This window comes from Humulus lupulus, chromosome 9 (assembly GCF_963169125.1).
Source record: "Humulus lupulus chromosome 9, drHumLupu1.1, whole genome shotgun sequence".
Lineage (NCBI taxonomy): Eukaryota > Viridiplantae > Streptophyta > Magnoliopsida > Rosales > Cannabaceae > Humulus > Humulus lupulus.
In genome coordinates, this window is record NC_084801.1 from 182,514,757 (window position 1) to 182,541,476 (window position 26,720).

The 26,720-nt window shown below is 34.8% G+C and overlaps 2 protein-coding genes across 2 annotated transcripts; both read left to right on the forward strand.

Annotated features, from left to right (window-relative positions):
• The first annotated feature begins 7,582 nt into the window (after positions 1-7,582).
• Positions 7,583-14,207, forward strand: LOC133801467 (cation/H(+) antiporter 20-like). Its single transcript, XM_062239682.1, has 4 exons — positions 7,583-8,033; positions 8,166-9,191; positions 12,612-13,535; positions 13,638-14,207. The coding sequence occupies exons 1-4, from the start codon at positions 7,854-7,856 to the stop codon at positions 14,037-14,039; spliced, it is 2,532 nt and encodes an 843-aa protein (XP_062095666.1). The 5' UTR covers positions 7,583-7,853; the 3' UTR covers positions 14,040-14,207.
• An 837-nt stretch (positions 14,208-15,044) lies between these two features.
• On the forward strand, positions 15,045-18,491 carry LOC133801468 (cation/H(+) antiporter 20-like). The gene is made up of 4 exons (XM_062239683.1): positions 15,045-15,282; positions 15,400-16,440; positions 16,916-17,827; positions 17,932-18,491. Exons 1-4 carry the CDS (start codon positions 15,085-15,087, stop codon positions 18,283-18,285), a joined length of 2,505 nt encoding a protein of 834 aa, XP_062095667.1. The 5' UTR covers positions 15,045-15,084; the 3' UTR covers positions 18,286-18,491.
• Positions 18,492-26,720: the final 8,229 nt, after the last annotated feature.

Consider the following 26,720-nt stretch of genomic DNA (forward strand, 5'->3'; position numbering starts at 1 on the left):
AAGTCCACAATTTCAACCTGTTAACTTGGACATGAATATGATACAGTGTATGATGGCAAGCTTTCAACCACAAGAACCACAACTACCACAGCCACCACAACAGCAACCACCACCACAACCACCGCAACAGCCCGACGATAATGATTTTGGAATTGATTTTGATGACATTTAGTTTAATTATATTACTATTTTGAACTTATTAATATTTTGTATTGTTTTTTATTTTTATTTTGGAGACAGTACTACTTATAGTTTGTTATCTTACATTTTGGAGACTATGGGTATTGTTAAATTAGTTTTATTATTTAATTAAATAAGTTGGTTTTATTTATTTATTTAATTAATATTTAATATTTTATTAAATAAATTTTAATCAGTATAATTAATTAATTTTTTTTGTAAAAAATATTGTATCGTCGTCGTAGGGTGCACGCTGAACACGAAAATCTGAGTTTTCGTGACACTACCGCGACGACATGACGTCGCGCTGAAGGCCACGAACTCTTCAGCAACGACATATTGTCGTTGTAGATGGGGCAGTCGTTGGACCTACAGCGACCACATATCGTCGCTGTAGGAGTTTTTGAAATTCAAATTTTGCAACCACCAACAGCGACGACATGTCGTCGCAATATCCCAGTCCAACCGAAAAAAAGATTCCCTACTGCGACCGACATGACGTCGTTGTAGTGAAACACTACTACGACGACTGCGTTTTGTCATCACTGTAGATTGCTACACATACGGACCTACAATGACGCAGTTTTGGTGATGACATGTCGTCGCTGTATACCTACAGCGATGACTTCTTGATCTACAGCGACGACAAAAGTCGTCGCTGTAGAGTCTTTTTCTTGTAGTGATCGAATGGAGCAGGCGCCATGGTTTTTATTCTATTCATTTTTCTCTGTGAAGTAGATTTGGTTTTAAGTTTGAGAAAGAAGAAGAAAAACATAAAAGAGAATTTGAGGTTTGGTTGATTTTGAGATGTAATGTTGCAGTTTGAGTTTGATTTTGATTTTGATTTTGAAATATGATGACAAATTTAGGTTTTGATTTTAAAATTTGGGTTTGAAATGAGAAATGAAATTTTGGAATGAATTGATTAATTTAGGATTTGAGTTTGATTTCTGGGTTTTAAGTTTAATTTTGATTCTTAGTTTGAAAAAGAGAAAAAAGAAGCAATTTTTTTTAATTTTATGTTTTTTAGGATTCATTTTAGTTTTAATCTCTTTCATTAATGTTAATTTCTGAGTATACATATATACGGTTTTATCTTAATTTAATATTTAATAATTATTAAAATTTTAATTAATGTATATTTTTAATTGTTTAAATATAATTTAAAATTCAATAGTAATTAGATAATTTAAAAAATTAAGGTTATTTTGGTATTGAAAAATGTTTCACCAAAAGTGAGCTCATGGTACTATTTTCCATTTTACAAAATACATAGTCTGAAATATCTTCTAATAAAATATATGGGCCGATCGAATATTCGGGTAAAACACAAGGGCCAAACTTATATTATCCCTAATATAATAATATAGTTTTTTTAAACCAAAATTTAGAAGTTATCATATATTACAATTTTGTAAACAACATTTTGAGACTAAATAGAAAACGGTTAATCAATTCAAATATTGTAACTCTCATTTGTACGTTACAACATGTAATACTATTTATCATATTTATTTAATCTAAACATTAGATAATTTTTTTCTTTTCAGAGCCATTTCATATATATATATATATGTTACCCTTATATTGAGGATCAGTTTTGCTTTTATCAGTGTGTGTATATACATGGATTTATACACACATAGAAAAAATACAGAGGATGAAAGCAATAGAACAAGAGCATATATATGAGTATGACAAAGACATTGTAAAATCATTAATATATTTCTGTTTGTGGGGATGTTTGGGATCGATGGGTATAAATCTATAAAAGTAAAACATGGAATCATTATATATACAAAGTCATAAATAAAGTTGGCCCCATTTTGATGCTCTCCAAACAATATCATATATATGGGTCCATTCTCTTACACACACATATATATGCCTTCATATCAAGCAAATTATTGTAATGCATTCTCTTGGCAACTACTTGTGGCCATATAATAAGTCGTATTAGCAGTAGTAAATAAAGTTATGTGAATATCAATTAACCAGCCATATGATAGCTTAGTTATTAAGTCTTAATTAGTATTTATATGATTAATAATTAGAAGGAAAAAATATGATAGCCATATATTTCTTATATTGTTTTTCTTCTTTCTTTATAAAGTAGTGCGTACATATAATTAGGTAGAGACTCACGGACAACTTGCTATGGATGCACACATGCATATATAATGCCCTCACTCAAGTGCTCATCTCATCATACACATACAAACACAGGTATATGCATGAACACTTTCTGTATCACCAAAAGGCAAAATATGGTATCTTAATCACCACTCATCTTTTCATTAGAAAGTAGAACTAAATATTACACGAGTGTTGCTATTTGGCATTTTAAGGTGCCCAACATCACATGAGGTGGCACCCTACGGTTGGTTAACGATACCTCATAATACTTATTAAATTCAAATATATGAGATTTGATATTAGAATGCACCAATAGCAATATGACAACTCCTTATGGTATTAGACACCAATAGTACCTTTAACATTTCTCTTTATACACATATAATACATATCCATCACTATATGTGGCTATATTTAATGAAATTAGTTATACCACTTTATTATAGGGTTTTTATACATAGAGGAATATATATATATATATATAACTTATAAATTTCTTGGAGAGTGAAGGGTCGGTTAATGATGATAACATTAATAATTTGGGGGAGAATACATTATATATTATATCTCTCATTTAAAAAAAAATATAAGTAGAAGAAAAAAAACAAGAAAAATGTGAAGATCTATGAGATCAACAATTTTGTTTTCTTTCTTTAAATAACAAAAAGACAGCATAGAACATGATGCATGCTATGAGATTTATATTACAAAATTCAAAAGGAAAATGATTATTATCACATGATCCATATTTAATACAAAAGTAGGAGCTAGTTGATAAATACGAAGAATGGGGTTATATAGTAACTTTTCTTTTTTGTCTTATAAGAAATTTCAGTACATAATTTTTTTCATAAATGTATGAACGCAATTTTAATTTAATTATTGGTGAACTATATTTATATATATGTATATAAATACAGATAGCAAATAAAAAACAAATCGTTTGTAGGTAGAATAGAACTTAGCTATAATAATATTACATTGCTTTCAAAAAAAGACCCCATTTTGCAAGAGTCCCGTGATTCTATTCATATCTCCAAACACCTTGGTCATAGTTAATCTACATAGTTTTCTTTTATACTATAAACAAACCACATACAATACACATTTGTGTTAGATTTATTTATAAAATTTATTAATTTTTTTTTATTAAATTTGTTACACTGTCATAAATTTCAAATAAATAAGTAATATTATATATAAAAAATGACAAAAATATATTAAAAAAATTAAACAAAAATATTGTTTATGATTTAAAAATATGTATATATATAATATGATAATCTTTTTTTAAATATAAATGATACTTTTTTTAAATAAAAATAAGATTATAAATTATATATTATTGTTATAAGGATATTTTATAATATTTAAATTTATATTAATATAAATATTAAATGTTTAGTCTTGTATTAAATATTATAATAATAACATTTTGAATATTTGAATTCATATTAATATAATTAGTAAAATATTAGGATTCATACTAATATTTTACAACATTTGAATTTATAATAATATAATAATTAACTATATATTTTTGTATTATATATTATATAATAATGATGGTATTTTATAATATCTAAATTTAAATTTATATTAATATAATTATTAAATATGTAGTCTTATATTAAATATTATTATAATAACAATATTTTATAATATTTAAATTTATATTAGTATAATTAATAAATATTTATTTTGAATTAATTTTAAAAGTATATTCTGTTAAATATTTAGAATATTCCCCTAAAATTAAAAAACACTTTAAAAACAAGAATTTATGTTATCTAGAAATAATCTTTATATATGAAATAGAATACTATATCAATTTGTATTAATGTATGATAATTATTAAGAAGTCTAGCTATGTTTCCAATCAATTACCAAAAGAATCTCATAGTCCAATAACATGTACACATCAATGTATTATTACTATTATTATATCAATTAAGGAGATGTAATTTGTGTTGACATAACAATATATATAGAAAATGTCAAAACACGTATACATAAGAGATCCGTGTACCTTAATTCTATATATTTTTCTTGTATGTGTATGAATTGACTTTGAAATGTATAATTAATATAAAATGATATTCATAGTTTATTTTCTTTTTCAAATTAATAACATTGTGATCAGTGATTACTAATACATATTATAATATAGAGGAGCAACAGCCATCGCCATATATTATTGCTTGTACAGCTCTACTCAAACCCTATCCACTTAGATAACTTTGACCTTATAATAATAATAATAATTGTGTGTATAAAATTTGGAGAAGGGTTGGATAAAGGAAATCGAAAATTTAAACTAATTGAGATAAATATATAAGAAAATAAATATGCAAGTACATAATATTAAACGTTTAATATCTACAAAATTATAAAATTTAATATTTTTTTTAGGTAGTTTTATGTGTACACTCTAATTTTGATAAAATATTAACATTAAAAAATATTATAATTTTATGCATTTTCTAAGTAACTAAGTGCAAGCAATATACAATACATATTTGCTTAATTTTATTTAGAAAATTTATTAAGTATTTTTATTATAAATTTTTATGATTGTTATATAAATTTTAAATAAATAAATAATATTATATGTAAAAGAATGACATAAATATATTAAAATAAAAATTAAACCAAAATATTGTCTGTGAGTTTAACCCAGTACTTTGACCACTACCAAATAATACCAATTTTATTAAAAAATGATTTAAAAAACTATTTATTTCTTAAAAATAATAATTAAATCCTTACAAAATTAAAAGATATATCATTGTAATTAAATAAATTTTCAAATATTAAAAAATTAAAAATCTAATTAATAACAAATAACTATTTTTTTAAATGTATTTTATTTTCTTTTACATTATGATATACCGTACATCTATTTTTAAATTAAAAATAAATCGAAGAAAAAAAATTTAACTAAAGAGGAGGATGAATGATCAAGGGCTAGAACAAAGAATTGTTTTTTTAAAGAGAAGAAGGACAAAAGGGAAACAATCTTTATTTTATGATCTACTTTTAAGTTTTATTAAATAGATTTATTTTATATTGTAAAAGAAAAAAAAACAGTAAAATATAGTTATTTGTTATTAATTAAATTTATAATTTTTTAAGGATTTATTTTATTTTTAAGAAAAAATTAGTTTTTTTTATTTTTAAATTATTTTTTTAATAAAATTGGCATGATTTGGTAGTAGTCAAAGTTCGAGGGGCAAAATTACTAATTATTTTACATATGACATTGCCACATCAACAACCAAAATGTCACATCATCAATTTGTTAGCCACATATGACGAAATCTAACAGAAGTCTCATATTTCAGTACGGTGTAAAATTCAAGAGAAATTTTTAACATTGCAAATCATTCGGGGGACACGATTTGAATTAGTCAAAGTTTGAGGAGCAAAAATGCCCAAATATTCAAAATAGAATAGAAGAGTTCGAGAAAACACCACAAAATCTAAAAAAAAAAATTAAATAACATTCCAAAGGCAATATATATATATATATAATATGAGAAGTCCAAAGGAAACTCTCTATTGCACCATTTTTTACACTCTTCTTCATCTATACATAACATGTTGATATTATTCAATTTTTTTTTATATATTTTAATAAATTTTAAAATCATTAGTTGAATGCACATATCATTCATTGATTAAAGAGAGTGCAAATAAGAGTGTAATATAAATTGTATTTAACATTTCTCTTCTAATTAAATATACACCAAAATATTGGAAACAATAAACATTAAATACAACTAGCTAGTGTGAGCTCAAAGAAGAGGAAAATTGTAAAGTATGAATTGTGAGAAAATGAGTGAAATGCAAACTCTTCTTCTCAATGCAAAAAGACTTGAGTTACAGAACAAAAGTAGTTGCAGAGTAACGATTTCAGCTAAAAACTTTAGATAGTTACAGCAAGATCTAGAAACTAATACAGTTAATCACCTAGCCATTAAGTTTATTGAACACATCACTAATATTATACATAAAGAAATTATAATGGACATGAATTCTTATTTAGTTAAACTCAAAACTAGTAATGCATTTTTATTTTATGAAGTAAAAAGATTCTTTTCTTTGAATTGAACAAGTACATGCACAAAATTTATATCACATGTTCCTTTTTAAAGATATGAACTCAAGTCAATATTTTTCTTTGATGTGGTGGGATTATAAAACAAAATACAAAAAACAAAATACAAAAAACAAAAACTAAGTGAAACTTCCTTCCTCTTGTTAACAAGAAGCCAATTAATTAAATTGGTTCAATTTTGTCTCTTTCAAACTTGTCATCACTATATATATCTTAATAATCAACGCTCTATCTTAAACAAAATAAATATTATTTTAATTTATTAGATATACCAAAATTTTAGTGTATTTAAGGAGGTTCAAATTATGAATAGTTTATTTTAGTAATTTATTATAATTATGCGAGGTTAAATAAATAAATAAAAAGAGACAAGTCAATGATGTTACGTGTATGCTTATATGCTATACCTTCGTGTCAAACTAAATCACCCTTACACGTATTTTGTTTTGCCACCTATATGAATATTCCATACAAATCAAAATCCATCTCGTAATCCAATCAATATAATTATGACATTTTATTTAATTTTGACACCTTATATTATTAGAGAATGTAATAATTTTTTAATAAAAAGAAAATTAGATAAGGTATCAATATTATATTAGTTTAACACATTGTATAGTGAACTTGGAAAAAAAAAAAATCTGATGTTCCAATTGTCTGTCTCTTCTATATTCCACTAATTATTTTAAAACATCTTATTAATTTATAGTGTTAATATAGTTGGGTAGAGAGAAAGATGTAAATTAATTTAAATATATGTTAAATAAATAAATGAAGTGTCTTAAAATAATTAGTGGGACATGTAGAAGAAGAAAAGAAATTGGGAGAGCAGATTTTATTATATACTATATTATAAATGTGTAATATACTCTCTATTTGTATTGGAATCTACAAGGTGCAATAGAAAGAAATAAATTGATAAAAATTAGATATAATAGATTAGTGAATTAATGGATAGTGAGACAAGGACAGTCGCGGTCACCCCTCCAAAGTCATGCAAACTTACGTACTCGTGTCATGCCCCACCTAGCACACCAATACCATTCTCTCCCTTACCGATTACATAATTAAATGCTGATACTTTCTCTTCTCTCCTTCTTTTCTTCTATATATAGCTCTCTTCTTCATATTCATTTTCTCATAAATTAATATAAAAACATATTATTACCAACTCACATCACACCCTTTTCTTTATATTTCTCATACACTCCAATTCCAAACCAAATTATATGTGTGCATGTACACACTCTTTTCGTTTTTATTCAAACGCATCACCACTATATACTACTAGAGCATAGCTACTTGACCATATATATATATATATATGATCATCATGATGACCGGCTTTTAACAAATTAAGTTCGATATTCAACATATTAGTTTTATTTATATGTAAAAAGGGCCAATACCCACCATGGCGGTGAACATAACTTCCATCAAAACGGCGTCGAATGGAGTATGGCAAGGGGACAATCCTCTAAACTATGCCTTCCCTCTTTTGATACTTCAAACCACTTTGATTCTCATCCTCAGTCGCTTCCTTGCCTTTCTTCTCAAGCCCCTTCGCCAACCTAAAGTCATCGCCGAGATTGTCGTATGTAGTTCTATAAATTCATCATCACCTGTCGTTTTGTTATTACCTATATCTCTCTCTCTCTCTTGATCAATATATTATATTATTTATATATACATATACATATTTGTTTTGATCGATCATGATAATCAGGGTGGAATTTTGCTGGGACCCTCAGCCTTTGGACGAAACCAGGAATACTTACACCGCATATTCCCCCAATGGAGCACTCCCATACTGGAGTCCGTCGCAAGCATCGGACTACTCTTCTTTCTCTTCCTCGTCGGCTTAGAGCTCGACCTCAACTCCATCCACCGTAGCGGTCGGAAAGCCTTTGGCATAGCCGTAGCCGGGATAACTCTCCCTTTCGTTTGTGGCATCGGCGTTGCTTTTGTCCTCCGCAAAACCATCGAAGGAGCGGACAAAGTCGGTTACGCTCCATTCCTCGTCTTCATGGGGGTGTCTCTCTCCATCACCGCCTTCCCCGTCCTCGCCCGCATTCTGGCTGAGCTCAAACTTCTTACCACCCAGCTTGGGGAGACCGCCATGGCCGCCGCTGCTTTCAACGATCTAGCTGCGTGGATCCTCCTTGCTCTGGCCGTGGCCTTGGCCGGTGACGGAGACGGTGGGGGCGGAAAAAGCCCCTTGGTATCGCTCTGGGTGTTGATATCGGGGGTGGCTTTCGTGGCGTTTATGATGCTGGTGGTCCAACCGGTCATGAAATGGGTGGCCAAGCGATGCTCTTCGGAGCGCGACGTGGTCGACGAGGCGTACATCTGCTTGACACTGGCAGCGGTCTTGGTGTCCGGGTTCATCACCGACCTCATCGGAATCCATTCCATATTCGGGGCCTTCGTTTTCGGGTTGACTATTCCGAAGGGTGGGGAGTTCACAGACAGGCTGATCGAGAGGATTGAGGACTTCGTGTCCGGGCTGCTGCTGCCGCTTTACTTTGCCTCGAGTGGGTTGAAGACCAACGTGGCTAAGATCAGTGGCGGGAAGGCGTGGGGGCTGTTGGTGCTTGTTATCACCACCGCCTGCGCCGGGAAGATCATCGGCACATTCGTCGTCGCCATGATGGTTATGATTCCAGTTAGGGAAGCCCTCACTCTCGGCGTCCTCATGAACACCAAAGGCTTGGTTGAGCTTATAGTTCTCAACATTGGCAAGGAGAAAAAGGTCAGTTAATCTCTTTATGAATAGCACATGTGTGGTTGATGGATCCATTTAATAACACATAAAATACTATATATCACATAAAATATGTGTTCTTAATAATTATGAAAATCAATAATTGATTGTCAACTCAACTCATCTTTCATCACATCTTAAAATATAAAATAAATACTCTAAAACATTAATATAAGACAAATTAACTTCATCTTAACAATAAGTTCACATGTTAATAGTAATATAATGTGTTTGGTACGTTAAAGTATATTTTAGCCTTTCTCTATAGAATAGCTAAGAGGCATTGTTGGTAGGGCTGACAATTTTCGATACGACACGATGACACGACTCAAAAACGACACAAAATAAATGGGTTTGGGTAACACATTTAATTTTCGTATCATAATCGTGTCGACACGTTTAACACGTTTATTAAACGTGTCATTTTCGGGTCAATACGCTTAACCCGAAAATGACACGATTAAGACACGTTTAAGATGATATAAACATTTAATTTATTTATATTATGTTAATCGTGTCAATTTCATGTCGTGTCATTACACGTTTAATTGTGTATTAATCATGTCAGTTTTATATTTATGTCAAATGACAAATTTATTAAATGTGTTATCGTGTCGTGTCGTGTGACCTGCTAAGATAATCGTATCGTGTACGGGTTTGGATTTCTGACACGAATAATAATCATATCGTGTACAAATTTACTCTAATCGACACGATTATGACACAATAACACGAATTGCCACCCAACTGGCAGTATAATTCAATATTATGAGGTATGCATAATAATTACATCTTATAATATAATATATTATAGGACACGTTAGGTGACAAATATGGTAATCATATATAACTACTATTTATTAAATCATTGGTAGTGGTGCATGTATTTTCGAAATGTCTAGTTTCTTCTTTTCTCACCTTATTCTACCATTACAAATGGTCAAACATGAACAAAGGACTCTGTTAGCCTCATTAATTCATTGTTTTGAATTTTGCGGTCTTGTAATGTTTCAAGCCCCCATACATGACGATTTATGGCAGTGTGTCAAGTTGTACACATTCATAAAAGTCTCTCGGCAACCTAATTTATTGCATTTGCATGCATAGGAAATAGTGATATCATTGTGTCTAACTTTGTTTAAGTAGATTTTACATCATTAAAACATTTAAATTCAAATGATAGAATAAAAAAATTAATTTAGTTTTATCAATTTTGAATAATTTATTATTTATTATTTAGATATGAGGGTTTTTTTTAAATAAAAAACTTAGAATGGGTCAATATTGAGAAAAATGCTAAATATTTTATTTTATTTAATCAATATAAATTTAATTAAAAAAATCAAAGCAACACATGAATATTTTGTATTATGTTGACTTTGAGTCCCACGTGAATATAAGACAATAATGTTGGTTGCTGATGCTCTTGTAAGAAAAACCAATTTATGTCCCTTTTTAATTATTAATAATTTAGTTTGATAATATTTATAAAGTATATACTTATAATCGTAATAAATTATGATATATTTTTATAAAGATTTTTAGCTTTATTTGAGACAATATTTGTTATTTTATAAATTATGTGGAATATTTGATTTTTTTTTCCGGAATTGTGGATTATAATTATGTATTATTATTTTTTCAAATTAGAATATCAATGTTAATTTTTTTCATAAACTAAATGAGATTGGGAATTTGGAATATACTGGGACAGCCCTCTGACATCGATCCCTACCAGAAAAACTACTTTTTTTAAAAAAATATATATCCTGTTTTATTTTCATTTTCTCCTTTTTTTTTAATCAAAATTTTATATTTAATCCTTCTCGGTGGGATGATTCCTGAAGGTGTCATCTCTTTATTTTATGGCCTCAAATATGGTCGATCACATGTCATTATTTAATAAAGTGCTACAGTGTAGTGTGTAAGGCTTACATTTTCTTCTTCCCCAAATTCAAACTTAAATCATTATAAAAAATTATTTCTTTTTAGAATTTTTTTTTCCTTATTTAAAAAATTAAATATATCAATTTTTTTTGTCTTTTCTCTAGCATACTTGGGTTTTGACTTATGCACCATAAAACTTGGAATATGAAATGCATTATGTGTTTATGTCACGAGTAAACTACTATTGAAATGTCCTTTCTATATTAATTGAGTGATGCTAGTCTCACACAAATATTAAACACAGTAAATAATTATAAATGATAATGTATAATTAATTTTAACTATTTATATTTTTAAGTGGAACTTACATTTTTTTAAATTATGTGGTGGTGATAAATTATACATCAAGTGTGTAATTTTTGTTCCACTATAATTACTCATCTCAATTATGTGATAAATACAAAGAATATATATCCATTTACAATGTATATATAATAACATGAACTTATCTTATTTTTATTGAATTAATAAATTATGTGTATGAGAAAAACTAATTTCATTAAATTAAGAATATTATTAATGGTGTTTAATATCATTTGGTAGAGCATATCACAATTTGGGTATAATTTAATATTAGGTCTTACTTTTTTATATTAAAATAAATATGTAATATTTGACATTAATTTGCAGTATTTATAACATATAATGTCTAACACTATAAGATGACAAATAACAATAATTTTAAATTAAAGTATAAATATTGCTATAGAATATTATGTAGTGTTCATTGGATGAATGATGAATAATTGATACAGTCTAATTTAATTTAATATTAGGTTACATATTATATTTTAAAATCGAATACTTATAACCTAATATTAAAATGCATTTAAGTGTTGTTATTTTGTATCTTAGTCCAATAATACATGACATAATATTCTATATGACAAGTTAGTTATACCTCATAATATCTATTAAATTTAAATATGTGATATCCGATATTATATTACACCAAATCCAATACGATACATTTTTGTGATATTGGACATATGTAATTCCTTTAGCAATTCTGATTAACAATACCCTAGATATACATACATACTAACTATCTATGAATGATTAATTAATCAATTATATATATATATATGTATTAGAGCAATTCTAACGTGATATTAAAATTTCAAATTTGTGGAGATTTGCACCAAATTTTATTTTAACCCAATATTATAATCTACGGCATATATCTGCCATCTATAGTGGCCCCTCAAATAACGGCAAAAATTTGTTTAATATATGTTTACTTTTTTAATATAATAATAATAATAATAAAACTTATTAAATATATATACATAATATAATTATATGTTTTAAAAAATAATATAGTAATAAATATATTATATTTTATTAGAGAATATATATTTTTAGTGTAAATTTTAGTGTTAGATTGGAATGAAAAGAAATATAAATTTTTGTGTTACTTCAACAACAAATATGAGTTGGCGTTAATGAATGTAAATGCAGGTACTGAATGACGAAATATTTGCTATACTAGTGTTGATGGCCCTCTTTACAACTTTCATGACAACACCGACGGTGATGGCCATCTACAAGCCATCCCGCCGCCGCAACTCCATTCCCACCCACCGCAAGCTCCGTGACCTGTCGATGGCTGAGGAATTCCAAGACGAGCTCAGAATCCTGGCCTGCGTTCACGGCCCCGGCAATGCGCCGTCCCTCATCAGCCTCGTGGAGTCCACACGCAGCACGAAGAAGTCGATTCTCAAGCTCTTCATCATGCATCTTGTGGAGCTAACGGAGCGCTCCTCCTCCATCATTATGGTCCAGCGAGTCCGCAAGAACGGCCTCCCCTTCTTCAACGTTTTCGGCCGCGGCCAGTGGCACAGCCGCGTTGCCGGGGCATTCCAGACCTACGGCCAACTCGGCCGAGTCTCCGTCCGACCCACCACTGCCATCTCGCCACTCTCCACCATGCACCAGGACATCTGCCACGTTGCGGAGGAGAAGCGTGTTACCATGATCATCCTCCCCTTTCACAAGCAATGGAATGGCGCTGATGAGGAGTCCTTGGAAAACATGGGCCATGGCTGGAGAGGAGTCAACCAGATGGTGTTGAAGAACTCGCCTTGCTCAGTGGCTGTGTTAGTAGACCGTGGCTTTGGTGGCTCAGGCCTTCAAACTCCGGGTCCTAATACTACTGCGACCCAAAGGGTCTGCATTGTGTTCTTTGGTGGACCCGACGATCGTGAGGCCTTGTTGTTGGGTGGCAGGATGGCGGAGCATCCTGCAGTTAAGGTGACCGTTGTGAGGTTCGTTAACAAAGATGGATTGGATGGGGATGGTGTTACATTAAAGCCGTCGCCAAACAAGAACACCGAGATTAGCTATAGCTTCTCCACCGCCACAATGAACAGACCGATTGAGAAGGTACGTAATTAGCTCATTGATTTTCTAATCATATTTATTTATTTTGTTCCGTAAATTCCTACTTAAGAAAAACTTTAATAATAAATTTGGGGATGCATGCAGGAACTGGATGAGACAGCAGTGACAGAGTTCAGAAATAGGTGGGATGCTGGGATAGCAGAGTACGTAGAGAAAATGGCGACGAGCAACATCGTAGAGGAGGTCTTAGAGATAGGGCACAACAAAGATTATGACCTTATAGTAGTCGGGAAGGGTCGGTTCCCGTCTAACATGGTGGCAGAATTAGCAGACCGGCATGCAGAGCACCCAGAATTAGGGCCAATCGGAGACATTTTGGCTTCGTCAGGGCAGGGCCTGGCCTGTTCTGTGTTGGTCATTCAACAACATGACTTAGCTCACACCGAAGAGGTGCCAGCCTCAATGGTGGTTAGCACAGTACAGACTAATACTACTAGTAGTAGTGGTAATAATTCTGTCAAAGAGGTCTCAAGAGACGTTGTGTAGACCAATCAAGCTGATTAATGTTATATTTGTACATGTAATTTGGCTCCCAAAAGTAACGGTGTCTTGGTTAAAGTGATGTATAACTGATCATCGTACATGCATATGTATATAATTTGGCCAAGAGAATATTTGATCAATGTTTATCTATATATTCAAATATTCTGAAAAGACCGGTAGTACTACTTTTGGTTCTCTATCAAGTACGTCATGAACGCACATATATTTATTTCCAGCGGATTTTTACACTTGCTAGCCCGACAATCCGTAACCTTTGAATTTGACTATATCTGTTAAAAAGAAGAAATGATTTGACTGCCATTCATATATAAATGATTAAATGATAGTTAGAATATCTCATTTTTATTTTTATACTTAATTTTATTTTGGTAAATATATTTAATTTTTTTAAAATGTTACGCATTTATACTTAATTTTTTTTATAATAAATATATATAATGTTTTTAAAATTTTAAATTATTTTTATTTTCAAAATAATAAAAAAATTAAAATTAATCAAAATAATTAAAATTTATACTTTTTCTTTATTTTTTTAAAAATTTTATATTTTAAATTAATGAAAATATATAAGTTTTTATTTATTTTTATCAATTTTAATAAAAATTTTATTAATATTTAATTTAAAATAGTTATTTTGAAAAAGAATAAGATTGATAAAATAATTTAAAATATAAAAAATAATTAAAATTTTATATTTTTTCTTTATTTATTAAAATAATAAAAAATAGTTATAAAATTGTAATATTGTAAAATTAATGAGTATATTTTCAGCAAAACAAATTAAATATAAAAGTATAATATTTTAAAGATATAGAATATATTTACAAAAAAAAAAATTAGATATAAAATTCCAAAATTTTAAAAATATTGAGAAATATATACGGACATATCCCTTTAGAGCAAGAAGCACCACATATTCTGTCCATAATCTTTTGAGGTTGATATCGATCACCCTTCCTATATAAGAGCATTATGCTCGAACTGTATTATTAAGTAAATAACAGTGTGTGGATCAATCGGCTTAAGAATGATGCCAAACACAACAACGATCGAAAGCCCTGCGATGATCAAGACCTCATCTGGCGGAGCCTGGCAAGGCGATAATCCTCTTAGCTATGCCTTCCCTCTGCTAATAGTTCAAACCATTTTGGTTCTCCTCGTGAGTCGCTTCCTAGCTCTCCTTCTCAAGCCACTCCGCCAACCTGGAGTCATTGCCGAGATTTTAGTACGTTTATAACATGGCTCTAACATTATTCTGTTAAATTTAATAATGTTTTTGTATGTACATATATAGAGTGAGATTGCGAAAGAGCTAAATATATACTGTGGGTTGCACTTGCAGGGTGGGATTTTGCTCGGACCATCGGCGCTAGGACGCAACCAAAATTTCTTGAAATGGGTTTTTCCTTCGTGGAGTCTTCCCATTCTGGAATCTGTGTCCAGCATAGGCCTCCTCTTTTTTCTCTTCCTGGTTGGTCTTGAACTCGACTTGTCATCCATCCGCCGAAGCGGCCGCCGAGCTTTCACCATAGCTCTGGCCGGTATATCCCTTCCTTTCATATTCGGCGTGGGAGTCACCTTTCTCATCCGCCAAGCCATCAAGGGAGAGGAAAAAGTCGGCTTTGCTCAGTGCCTAGTGTTCATGGGAGTTTCACTCTCCATAACAGCTTTCCCTGTCCTGGCCCGCATCTTAGCCGAGCTCAAGCTCCTCACCACTCAAGTTGGAGAGACGGCCATGGCGGCAGCAGCCTTCAATGATGTCGCCGCCTGGATTTTACTAGCTTTCGCTGAAGCACTCGCCGAAGGGAATGACAATAATAATAATAATAACAATAAAGAGAGCAGTCCCTTGGTCTCGATCTGGGTTCTGTTATCGGGCGTAGTGTTCGTGGCTTTCATGATGCTCGCGGTTCGACCCTTGATGAACTGGGTGTCAAAGCAATGCGCATCCCAGCAGGAATCTGTGGACGAAGCTTATATATGTTTGACTTTGGCAGGGGTGATGGCGTCGGGTTTCACGACGGACATGATCGGAATCCATTCGATATTCGGAGCATTCGTTTTTGGGCTGACGATTCCGACAGGGGGTGAGTTCGCAGGGAGACTGATAAAAAGGATCGAGGATTTCGTGTCGGGATTACTACTGCCGCTCTACTTCGCGTCGAGCGGGCTAAAGACGGACGTGACAAAGATAAGAGGGACAGAGTCGTGGGTGATGCTGCTGCTGGTCATATCGATGTCGTCCGCTGGCAAGATTTTGGGAACGTTTGTGGTGGCCATGCTCTGTATGATTCCGGCCAGAGATTCTTTGGCTTTGGGAGTGCTTATGAATACCAAAGGTTTGGTCGAGCTTATTGTTCTCAATATCGGCAAGGAGAGGAAGGTAATTAATTAGTTAACAACCATATTCATATTCATTTTCATGCATATGTTTCAATTCACCTTTTTTTATAAATATTCTATTCTTATTTTCAATTAATATATAAATTAAATATATATATATATATGTGTATTAAACATTAAAGTGTGCAAAGAGAATCATTTTGTTAGTCTCACTCATGAATATTAGTAATTTAGTATAATACTAATCAGCGCTTTTTTTTAATGTAATGCTGACCAAATATTAGATTATGAGAATAATACAATATACAGGAAGTAATAATAGAGAGATTCTTCATTTTTTTAAGAATAATTTGTAGCAACTACTTATTATAATAACAAAAATAAAAATTCTAAAGCATTATCATTATAATAAGAATATTATATAATTTGAATGATTAGATAGAAGATTATAAGAAAATCTCGCTACAAAACTTTAAAGTTTATGTATATAAATATATATATTTTGAGTACTACAGGTCCTAACCGACGAGATGTTCGCCATTTTGGTGACGATGGCCTTAGTTACGACCTTCATGACGACACCAACAATCATGGCCATCTACAAGTCCAAGCCCCCATCACAAATATACTCTTCTAGTAGTGCCCAAACCACTTCAACTTCAAAGCTAAACAAACAGAAGGAGAGCCAGCTGCGAATCATGGTTTGCGTCCACGGACCCGGAAGCCTACCCTCCCTCGTCAACCTCATCGATTTACTCCAAAATTCACCGCTCAAGCTTTATGTCATGCACCTTGTCGAGCTCACTGACCGTTCTTCCTCCATCATGATGGTCCGCCGAGCTCGCAAGAACGGCTTTCCCTTCGTTGACCGATTCTGCCGAGGCGGCTCTGCGTTGCAGAACCAAGACCAAGTCGCTGCGGCGTTCGAGGCCTACAGCCTAGTCCACAGCCAAGTCAGCGTTCGCCATACGACGGCCATTTCAGGGCTATCCTCCATGCACGAGGACATACTTCATGTGGCTCAAGCCAAGAGGGTGTCGATGATAATTTTGTCGTCCCCGGCGGATTTGGGAAATGGTTGGAGAGGGGTCAACCGGAGGGTGCTGAAGACCGCACCGTGCTCGGTCGCCGTGTTTGTGGACCGCGGCTTCGGATTGAGGTCTGAGTCTGATCAGATGCTTTTTGCTTCTTCTAGTACATCTAGTAGTAGGTCTGAAACAACTACCAAGATCCCAAAGAAGAAGGTGTGCGTTTTGTTTTTGGGAGGACCTGACGATCGCGAGGCCTTGGGGTTGGCTGCTAGGATGACTCAACATAAGGATGTAATGGTCACTGTGGTCAGATTAATAAGCAGATGTTGTGATGAGCACCAACATAATAAAAGATATAGTTGCTCAATCTCCATCGTGAATTATGAGGAGGAGAAGGTACGTACGTATAGCTATTGTGAAGTAATATTTTCATTCGTAACATATTGATGATTTAAACTATTTATTAACTTATTATGATGATTCTCATAACTCTTATTAAGGAGCTCGATGAGGTTGCCATGACTGAATTGAAGACGAAGTCTTCAGAAGTTGAGTTGATAGAAAAGGTGGTGGAGAATGACATAACAGAGACGGTGAAGAGCATAGGACAGAGTATGGTGTACGAGTTGGTTATTGCTGGAAAGGAACGGTTTCCATTAAGCATGGTACATCCATTGAATCAGATTATTGATGACCAAGCTGAGTTGGGGCCCATAGGAGACGCATTAGCTTCTGCCCAATATGGCATTTCTTGCTCTGTCCTTGTTGTGCAACAACATACGGCGCCACTACTGCTGTCCAACAAGGATGGGATAATCGTAATGGACAAAAATGAGGAACCATCTCTTGTGTGAAACTAGGATTTGTGCAAATAAATATTTATAAATATATTTGGATTAATATCAAATTACTCTACTAGCTATCTTGTGTGTGATTAAGACTAAAAAAAATCTCAGCACAAGATTGCCCGCGTTAAAGGTTGCAAATATTGTTGAACTTCATTTTTTATGTATGATTTGGATTCTTACAATACGGAAGTTTCTAACGATATATATATTTATATATATATGTGTGTGTGTGAAAATATATATTACTGATATAGTGATACAGGGTTTAATGATTTCGTTCAAGTTGATGCTGTGAAGACCAAGTTTCTGAAAATTACACTTGCCGAAGCACCTGCACACACATGAACAAGCCAAGCACAGAGCACAAAAATGGCACAACAAGAATTCAATTAGAAACTTAAACAAAATCCAGAAAAGAAAGAGATAAACACCAGATTACTTAATTTGAAACAATGAAGATCCTATAGGGTTTCACCATAATCAATTGAGAAATGATTACAGCCTCTTCAAGAACATAACATGCTCTAGAACAGTTCAGAACTTTTCCTCTCAAGCTCTAGATCTTATGCTTCTCTCAACTATTACAACTTTATTAAAAATTTGATAAGATTACTATTCCAAAGTAGCTGTACAAGGGAATGAAAGAGCTAGCCTAAAAGATTGGCCTTAAAACTGTACTCGTTATAGCTGTTAATAGGTAAGTAGGCTGAAGAGAAATCAAACACCACAAATTCGACATTTTTTGTATCTTGATCAACTGAAAAGTGAAAAGAACTAGAGAGCTCCCATGCATTTAGAAGCTAATTATTTAGGGGACATGTTAAGTGTCACGGGCCGACTATTTGGGATTCCAAGTAAACGGAACGTGCAACACTTGCGGACACTCCAAGCTAGCCAGCCTACAACACACACCTGCGGGCAAACAAACTCAACGGTTAGCCACTAACACATCTGGGATATGCAACAGGCAATAACGAAGTATGAGTAAGCACAAAACAAGTCATTCCGAGGAACGTCCACACAACACAAAGCATACAACAAGGCAAGTAGCACGTGATGGCCCAATAAAGACAACAAACAAGTAACACATATGCAATAAAGAAGCATACACGGGAAATTATGGATAAACATCGTTTTATTAATATATAGCATGGATAGGGCAAGGGAGTACACAGCTTTGGCCCCTATCTGCTGGTGGCCATGGTGCTTCCCTAAGTCACCAGGTCACCTCCCCCTAAGGAGCCTTCTAGGGATACAAGGTCTTTCTAGTAACATATATGATTTTTGTCTGGGAGACATATGCATAATTACAAAATTGTCACTACCCTACCCCATGAGGTTGCTTGGTGCAAGACTTGACTAATGATCCAGCAACAAGGCATGCTCACTTACAAAATGGCCCCATGTGGGTGCGCCAAAGGGGCAGGACGCCACTCTCTCCCCTACTCAATTCTTCAACATCCTCGATGAAGTAGCTTGTAGATCTTCAATCTTTTGCGTGAGCTTCTTCAAGTCTTCTGCCCTCTCCCAGCTTATCTCGTCATCTGCGATCCTCTTCCATTTTACCAAATATTCCTTATGCTTTTACGATTAGTGGTGACTGTCCTCTCCGCCAGGATTTCTTCAGATAGACGCTTGCTCCTTGGCTGAATGATGACTCGTCCTCTGGTTGACTGGTTGCACTCTGGATTTGCTAGATCTTCATGATACGGTTTCAAGTTGCTGACGTGAAGAATTGGGTGTATCTTCATCCATGCTGGTAGGTCAACTTTGTAGGAAGTTAGGCCAACTTTTGAGATGATTGAGACTGCACCCTCATACTTACGAACGAGTATGATATCTTTGTCCCCTCAGAATCTTAACTATTCATGCCTCAGTTTGATTAACACCAAGTCACCTGCTTCAAACTCCAGTGGTCTGCGCTTCTGATCTGCCCACTTCTTCATTCTTTTTTAAGCTTTTTCTAAATAAGCTCGAGCAATCTCTGTTGTTTTCTTCCAGTCTTTTGTGAAGTTAAAGTCTTACGGGTTTCGACCGCAGTATTCATCCACTGTGTGGGGCAACAGTGGCTGTTGTCCATTAACAACTTCAAAATGACTCTTATTCGATGAAGGACTCTTTTGATAGTTGAAGCAAAATTGAGCTACATCAAGTAGTTGCGGCCAATTCTTCTGATTGGCATTGACAAAGTGGCACAAGTACTCCTTCAACATCCCGTTGAATCTTTCTGTCTGCCCATCTGTCTGTGGATGGTAGCTCAATGATATGTTCAATTGTGACCCCAAGAGGTTGAATAGTTCGGACCAAAAGGTCCCAGTGAATCTCCCATCTCAGTCACTATAACAATGTTCTGGGGCACTCCCAAATATTTGACAATATGCTAGAAGAATTGTTGTGTTGTTTCCTCTGCCAAACAGTACTTCGACATTGGGATGAATGTTGCGTACTTCGAGAATCTATCCACGAACACCAAGATCGCACTTAAATCCTTTGTCTTCATTAGGCTAGTTATAAATTCAAGCGACACACTCTCCCATGGTCGACTTGGGACTCGCAACGGCTCCAACAACCCAAGTGTCTTGTTCCTCTCGACCTTGTCTTGCTAACAGACGAGACAGGTCTTGGTGTACTCCACTACATCATCTCGCATATGTGGCTAGTAGTATCCCTACTTCAAAAAGGCATGCATCATCTGCCACCCTGGATGACCTGCTCACAAGGTGTCACGACACTCGCTTAGTAATGTAATGCCCAAAATCCCTAATGAAGTTCAATGGTTGGATTAGTAGGCCGGAGAGCCATAATTGATTTATTATTCCATCAAATGATTATATGCATGTGCATGTAAATTATATTATAATATGATGTTAAATGCATGCATGTGGGTCCACATTTCATTATAGGGGAATTTTAGTAATTTGGCCCGTTGAGGGCATAATTGTATATTTTCATGCATGTTGATGAACTATTGTTGAGGCCACATTATAATGTGGATTTGTTCGAGCCATTCGACATGAGACGATCTTTGAGTGCAAGTTAGCTGTTTGGTCATAACAGGATTAAGTTCGGGGCTCGGGGTGAGTCTCGGGGTATTTCGGTAATTAGAGCATTGCCGGGAATTAAACGGTAACAGGATATGAATTAGTGGTATTTGAGAATATCGAGAATAATGGGAATTGGATAGTGTTAATTATGATTAACGAAATAGGTGGAAAATGACAATTTTACCCTTGGGAGCCTTTAGAAAAACTTAAATGACCTAGGGGCAATTTAGTCTTTTCACCCCTAGGATATGTTTAAGCCATTGAAGTCTGTAGACACTTAAGGAAAAATAGAGCAAGTTCTTTCTCTCCCGTACCTCATTTTCTCTCCTTTTTCTTTTGGATTTTTAGAGCTTTTCTTGAGGATTCAAGCTAGGGAAGTGGATATTGAGGGCTTAGGATTGTGTTCCACCATTGAAGAGGATCCTAATCTGAGCTTGAGGTAAGGATTTAGCCATTAAAACTCTAGCTTTGCTCTGTTTTTGGTTTGGTTTTCAGCTTGGTTTTCTAGATTGATTAAAGGGAATTGATGGGAGTTTTTGGCTAGGGTTACTTGGGTTGTGATGCCTAGGACATGTGTAGATAGTTTTTGGGTTCATTTGGGACTTAATATGAGGTTTGGAAGCTTTTGGTTTAGGTTGGAAATGGTGGAGTCGAAGGGGGGGAAGTTTCAGGGAAATTATGGCTGTGTAGCGCTATAGCACCCACAAGTGGGCGCTACAGTGCTACTCAAGAGGGTTTCAATCTGACCATAGCGCTGGGGTGCTAAGGGGGTAGCACTACAGCACTACCCTACTTCATCAGATTTTGGTTTTGGGCATTTTTAAGGGTTTTTGGCTCGGGGTTTCAATTCCTAAGGCTCAGGATCAAATCTACTCACCGTTTGGGTACAATTCAGGGTCCCGGGAGTGGGGTTTAGGTCAAGACCCTTTTATGGTTGATTTTCATTAATGAAGGTTATAATTGGTTATGATTAGGAAACCGCTAAGGAATCAAAAGGTCGATCGTTCTCAAGGGTTGTTTTTTTACTATTTCTCGCTCGAACCAGAGGTAAGAAAATTGCACCCCATATGTAACATGCATGATTACTATTGAGGCATGTTGAGTGTTTTAATGTGGACATTGATTGCATATTAAATTCTTAGCATACTTGCTCATCTGTGTGTGGCACTGACTTATGAGTAAGATATTGGCATGGGTCGTATGTTATTGGCTTAAGAGCCAAGAACGGCATTGTGTAATTAACACAAGCCGAAAAGATTAGATCTAATCGACATCAGCATTGAATGACTCATCATGAGCAATAATGCCAGACCGACCTTAAGTTCGAAAAAAACTAAAAGCGCTTGTCTAGTCTTGTGACTAATTAACTAGAGCCAGGGCCAAAAGGCCCAAGTGACCTCATCGTCACATGGCCAAGGTGCGGAGCCCAAGTTTGTGACTCACTCATCAGTCATTCATCTGTTTTAACTTAGTGACTTGCTCATCAGTCACTCATCGGAGGGTGCGAAACCCATATTAGTGACTTATTCCTCAATCACTCATCTGATTAAGGCTATAAGCCTCATTATGGTTAACAGAACCTCAAAGTGATATTTACTCATCTGTTTAGGGCTGTAAGCTCTATATGATTAACATGATCATCATTTGATATTATATACATGCAGTAATGAGTTTTCTTGCTGAACTTTGGCTCATGGGTGCTATGTGAGCAGGTAAAGGTAAAGAAAAGCTCACCCAGCCTTGAGTGGAGAGCTTAGGTAGTGATGTTTACATATGTGGCCACTTGACCACCACAACCAAGGTGTTTCTCAGGGGAACTAGGGGTTAACCCTATTTTTGCTGCTTAGGTCGGTAGGTTGTAACTTTTACAATGTAATGACCAATTTGGATTGTAAATAACTCTGTAAATTTTTTTATGGGCCCATGTACATTTTTATGTTCTAAATAAAATATATCATTTCCTTTTTATTAAGTTTTTTTTTTCACCTTAGCCTATTAGCAATACCTAGATGCACGTTTATAACCAAAGAACTCGATTAGCGAGTTAAGCACGGTTCAAAGCTCACAGTAACGATCTTGGAGTAACTAGGGCGTTACAAGTAATGTCTTCCACAAATCTCCAGCTTTCGGAACATACAAGCGACCCCTTTTGGCCCACAAAATATCATTCTCTACCCAGAACTGGAGAGTCTTGCCTTCTTTCACGAGCTTTAGGATGGTTCTGACAACTGGGTCTTTCTCCAAGTTTTCTTTGATGCGCTCCTTGAGTGGAGTGTTCACCATGCTAGCCAACAAACTAGCCAAGATCTTTAGAGTCGCCAATTCTTATTTGCGACTCAAGGCATCAGCTGTAATACCCCAAATTTCCTAATAAGGTTTAGGACCTTGATTAGGAGGCCAGGAGAGCCATAATTGATTTATTATGCTATTAAATGATAATATGCATGTTTAGGTGTATTAAATATGCATGTGAACCCATTTATGCTTAATTGGATGATTTTCATATTTTGGCCATTTCAGGCATATTTAGCATACATGTGATATGTGTGTGTGGTGCTTTATTATTATTTGGTTACGCTAGGGTTACTCAGCATGAGACGGTCCTAGGAGGTAAGCTAGAGGGAAAGTCACAACGGGATTTATTCTTGACTTGGAGTGAGTCAAGGGATATTTAGCACATTACCGGGTTATCGGGTAATGAGAACAAGTATTTGATGATAAATTGAGAGTTAGTAAGATCATGGGGAAATTCTTGAGGTTTTGACTATTTTGCCCCCGGGGACGTTTTCGAGACCCCGAGCATTAGGTTTTGTTTGAGGCTACTTAAGCTTGAAGTAACCTTTTAAGAAATAAAAAGAACGTTCAGTAAGTTCTCTCTCCCTCTAAGTTCCATATTCGTCTCCCGATCGCATTTTCGAAGGAAACTTGAGTTCTAGGACTCGGATTCAAGCGAGGATCGAGGCATTGCGATCCTAAGGAAGATTAGAAGCTTATTAGCGAGAGGATTTAGTTGGGAACAACTCAATCAGAGGTAATTCGAGTTTTAAGTCCTAAGTTTTTAAAGTTTTTAAGCTTGAATTGGATTTTGCGTTTTGATGAGTTTTTTATTTGATTGAGGCTTTAGTTTTGTTGGTTTTGGATCATGGGGATGTTTGGGAACTTTGATTTTTGGATTTGGATATGTTTGGGTATGTTTTTGGAAGGTTTTTAAATGAAGAAATGGAGGTTTTTTTGTCTAGGTTCAAGGTTGAGCCGCTGCTCTGTTCTTGGGCGTCACGGCTCAAGCTTGAAGAAGCTGGTGGTTTGGGGCTGCTGGGCTATTTGAGCTGCGGCTCAATTGGGTAGAACTGCAGCTCTAATGGTGTCAGAGAAGATTTTTGGGTCTGACTTGAGTGAGGCTGCGGCTCTAATGTTTGGGGCCGCGACTCAAAAGGGGAAAGATGCCCAAAATGGGTTTTTAGTCATTGGAACTTAAACCTAAGGGCTCGGGATCGATCTTACTACCCGGTTTGGTAGGATTCGCTGTCTCGGAGGCTAGGACTTGGTCCAGAAGTATTTATTTACTCATTTTGATGAGGTTTTATATTATGGTTATGATTAGGTTATCACTAAGGGCTTGAAATCAGGATCGTTCTTGTGGCTCATTTATTGGTAACCTGTGCTTGGACCAAAGGTAAGAAAACTACACCCCATATGTGAATTGCATGGTTATTCTTTATGCATGGTGGATGTTTAAATGTGATGCACGAGAAACATGTGATTAGGACATGCCATGATTATTGAATATAAGATTGATCAGACTTGAGTCTCTGCATTTATGCATGATCCTAATTATGCTAGCAATTGTTAAGTAAACATGTTGAATGCCCTGTATTTGGATATTTGACATATGATATATTCTTGGTAGCATTGCTTACTTGTGCGTGGCCCTGACTATTCAGGATTTGGTATTGGTAAAGTGTTACTGACCTAAGAGCCAGAAATGGGATAAGCGTCATGAACGCAGAGCCGATAAAAGATTAGATCTAATCGATATCAGCTTTGAATGACTCAAATGAGCATTAATGTTGGACCGACCCTAAGGTCGATGAAAATTATAAGCGCTTGACTAGTTTATGACTAGTTACTCAGAGCCAAGGCCAAAGGCCTAGGTGACTGTTTTGTCACATGGCTAAGGGAATGGAGTCCCAGTGTAACGCCCTACTTCCTTAGAGTCGTTACTAAGTGAGTTTTAAACGTGCTTTTAACTCGCTAATCGAGGTTTTTAGGCAAATGTGTAATCAAACCTGTTATACCCAAAAATTGGAGATCAAGGACGTGGCAATAAATGTGAAAAATGGCGGTGCATGGTCAGTAAAAGATACGTTAATAGTCAATAAATACATTGACTCCTCAGAGTTGTGAGAAAGTGACCTGGTAGACTGACAAAGAATTTGGACTGCTTGAAAGATGTCATAGCCAAGCCAAGTGCACCTTGATCCTAGGAGGCTAAAGAGGATGCATTCTAGGAAAGCTAAGGGGAGTGCATCCTAGGAGAGCTAAGGGGGGGTGTATCGAGGAGAACTCAAGAAAGTGGTCTTAGGAGACCCCAAGGAGAAAGTGGTCCTAGGAGACCCCAAGGAGGATTTGGTCCTAGGAGACCCCAAGGGTGTGTCCGAGGTGGTAAGCCTCCCAAGGTTTCCTAAGTGTTGGCTCGAACATGTCCAAGGTAAGTAGCTAAGGAGAAGGAGTCCCATGCAAACCAAGAATTGAGACTTAGATTTTGACAAGGGGAGTGCCTCGGGCTTGTACAAGGTGAGATGCCAAGAAGGATGCCTCGGACCACCTTGGTTCGAGAAGAAGGCAAGAGAAGGTGCCTCGGATCACCTTGGTCCGAGAAGAAGGCCATTATGTCCGATCGGACATGCCATGGAGAAGGATGCCTCAAAGTTGTCCGAGGTGAGAAACAAGAGAATTGCCTCGGACCTACCCGAGATGAGGTGCCAAGGGAGTTGGCTCGGACCACCTTTGGTCTGAGGAGAGCCATGCATATACCACCTTTGGTCCAAGGAAAGCTTGAAGGAGTAATCAACATGCATGTGAGACTACGTCAAAGTCCCCAGAACGACTCTAGCAAGAATTGGTCTAGGCACCCGGGAATCTCTCACTCCTCACTCAAATTGAGGAATCAGTTGTATTTTAAACATTTATTGTAATATAAATATAAGATGAATAATAAAATATCCCTATCGAAAGGGGATATCAGTTGAGGATCCCAGGCCTATAAATAGAGAGCTTATGGGATGAGAGAGGGGCTTTCTTCTGCTTCTTCTTTCTAGAGAGAGAAAATTGGGTCTGTGTATTCTAGAGAGAGAAAGTGCACATAGTTGAGAGAACTCTTGTATTTTCACAATCTGT

Coding starts and splice junctions, on each gene's coding strand:
- LOC133801467 (XM_062239682.1), top strand. CDS start 7,854: ATGGCGGTGAACATAACTTCCATCAAAACGGCGTCGAATGGAGTATGG. Junction 8,034..8,165: donor AAGTCATCGCCGAGATTGTC/GTATGTAGTTCT, acceptor CATGATAATCAG/GGTGGAATTTTGCTGGGACC. Junction 13,536..13,637: donor TGAACAGACCGATTGAGAAG/GTACGTAATTAG, acceptor GGATGCATGCAG/GAACTGGATGAGACAGCAGT.
- LOC133801468 (XM_062239683.1), top strand. CDS start 15,085: ATGATGCCAAACACAACAACGATCGAAAGCCCTGCGATGATCAAGACC. Junction 15,283..15,399: donor GAGTCATTGCCGAGATTTTA/GTACGTTTATAA, acceptor TTGCACTTGCAG/GGTGGGATTTTGCTCGGACC. Junction 17,828..17,931: donor TGAATTATGAGGAGGAGAAG/GTACGTACGTAT, acceptor ACTCTTATTAAG/GAGCTCGATGAGGTTGCCAT.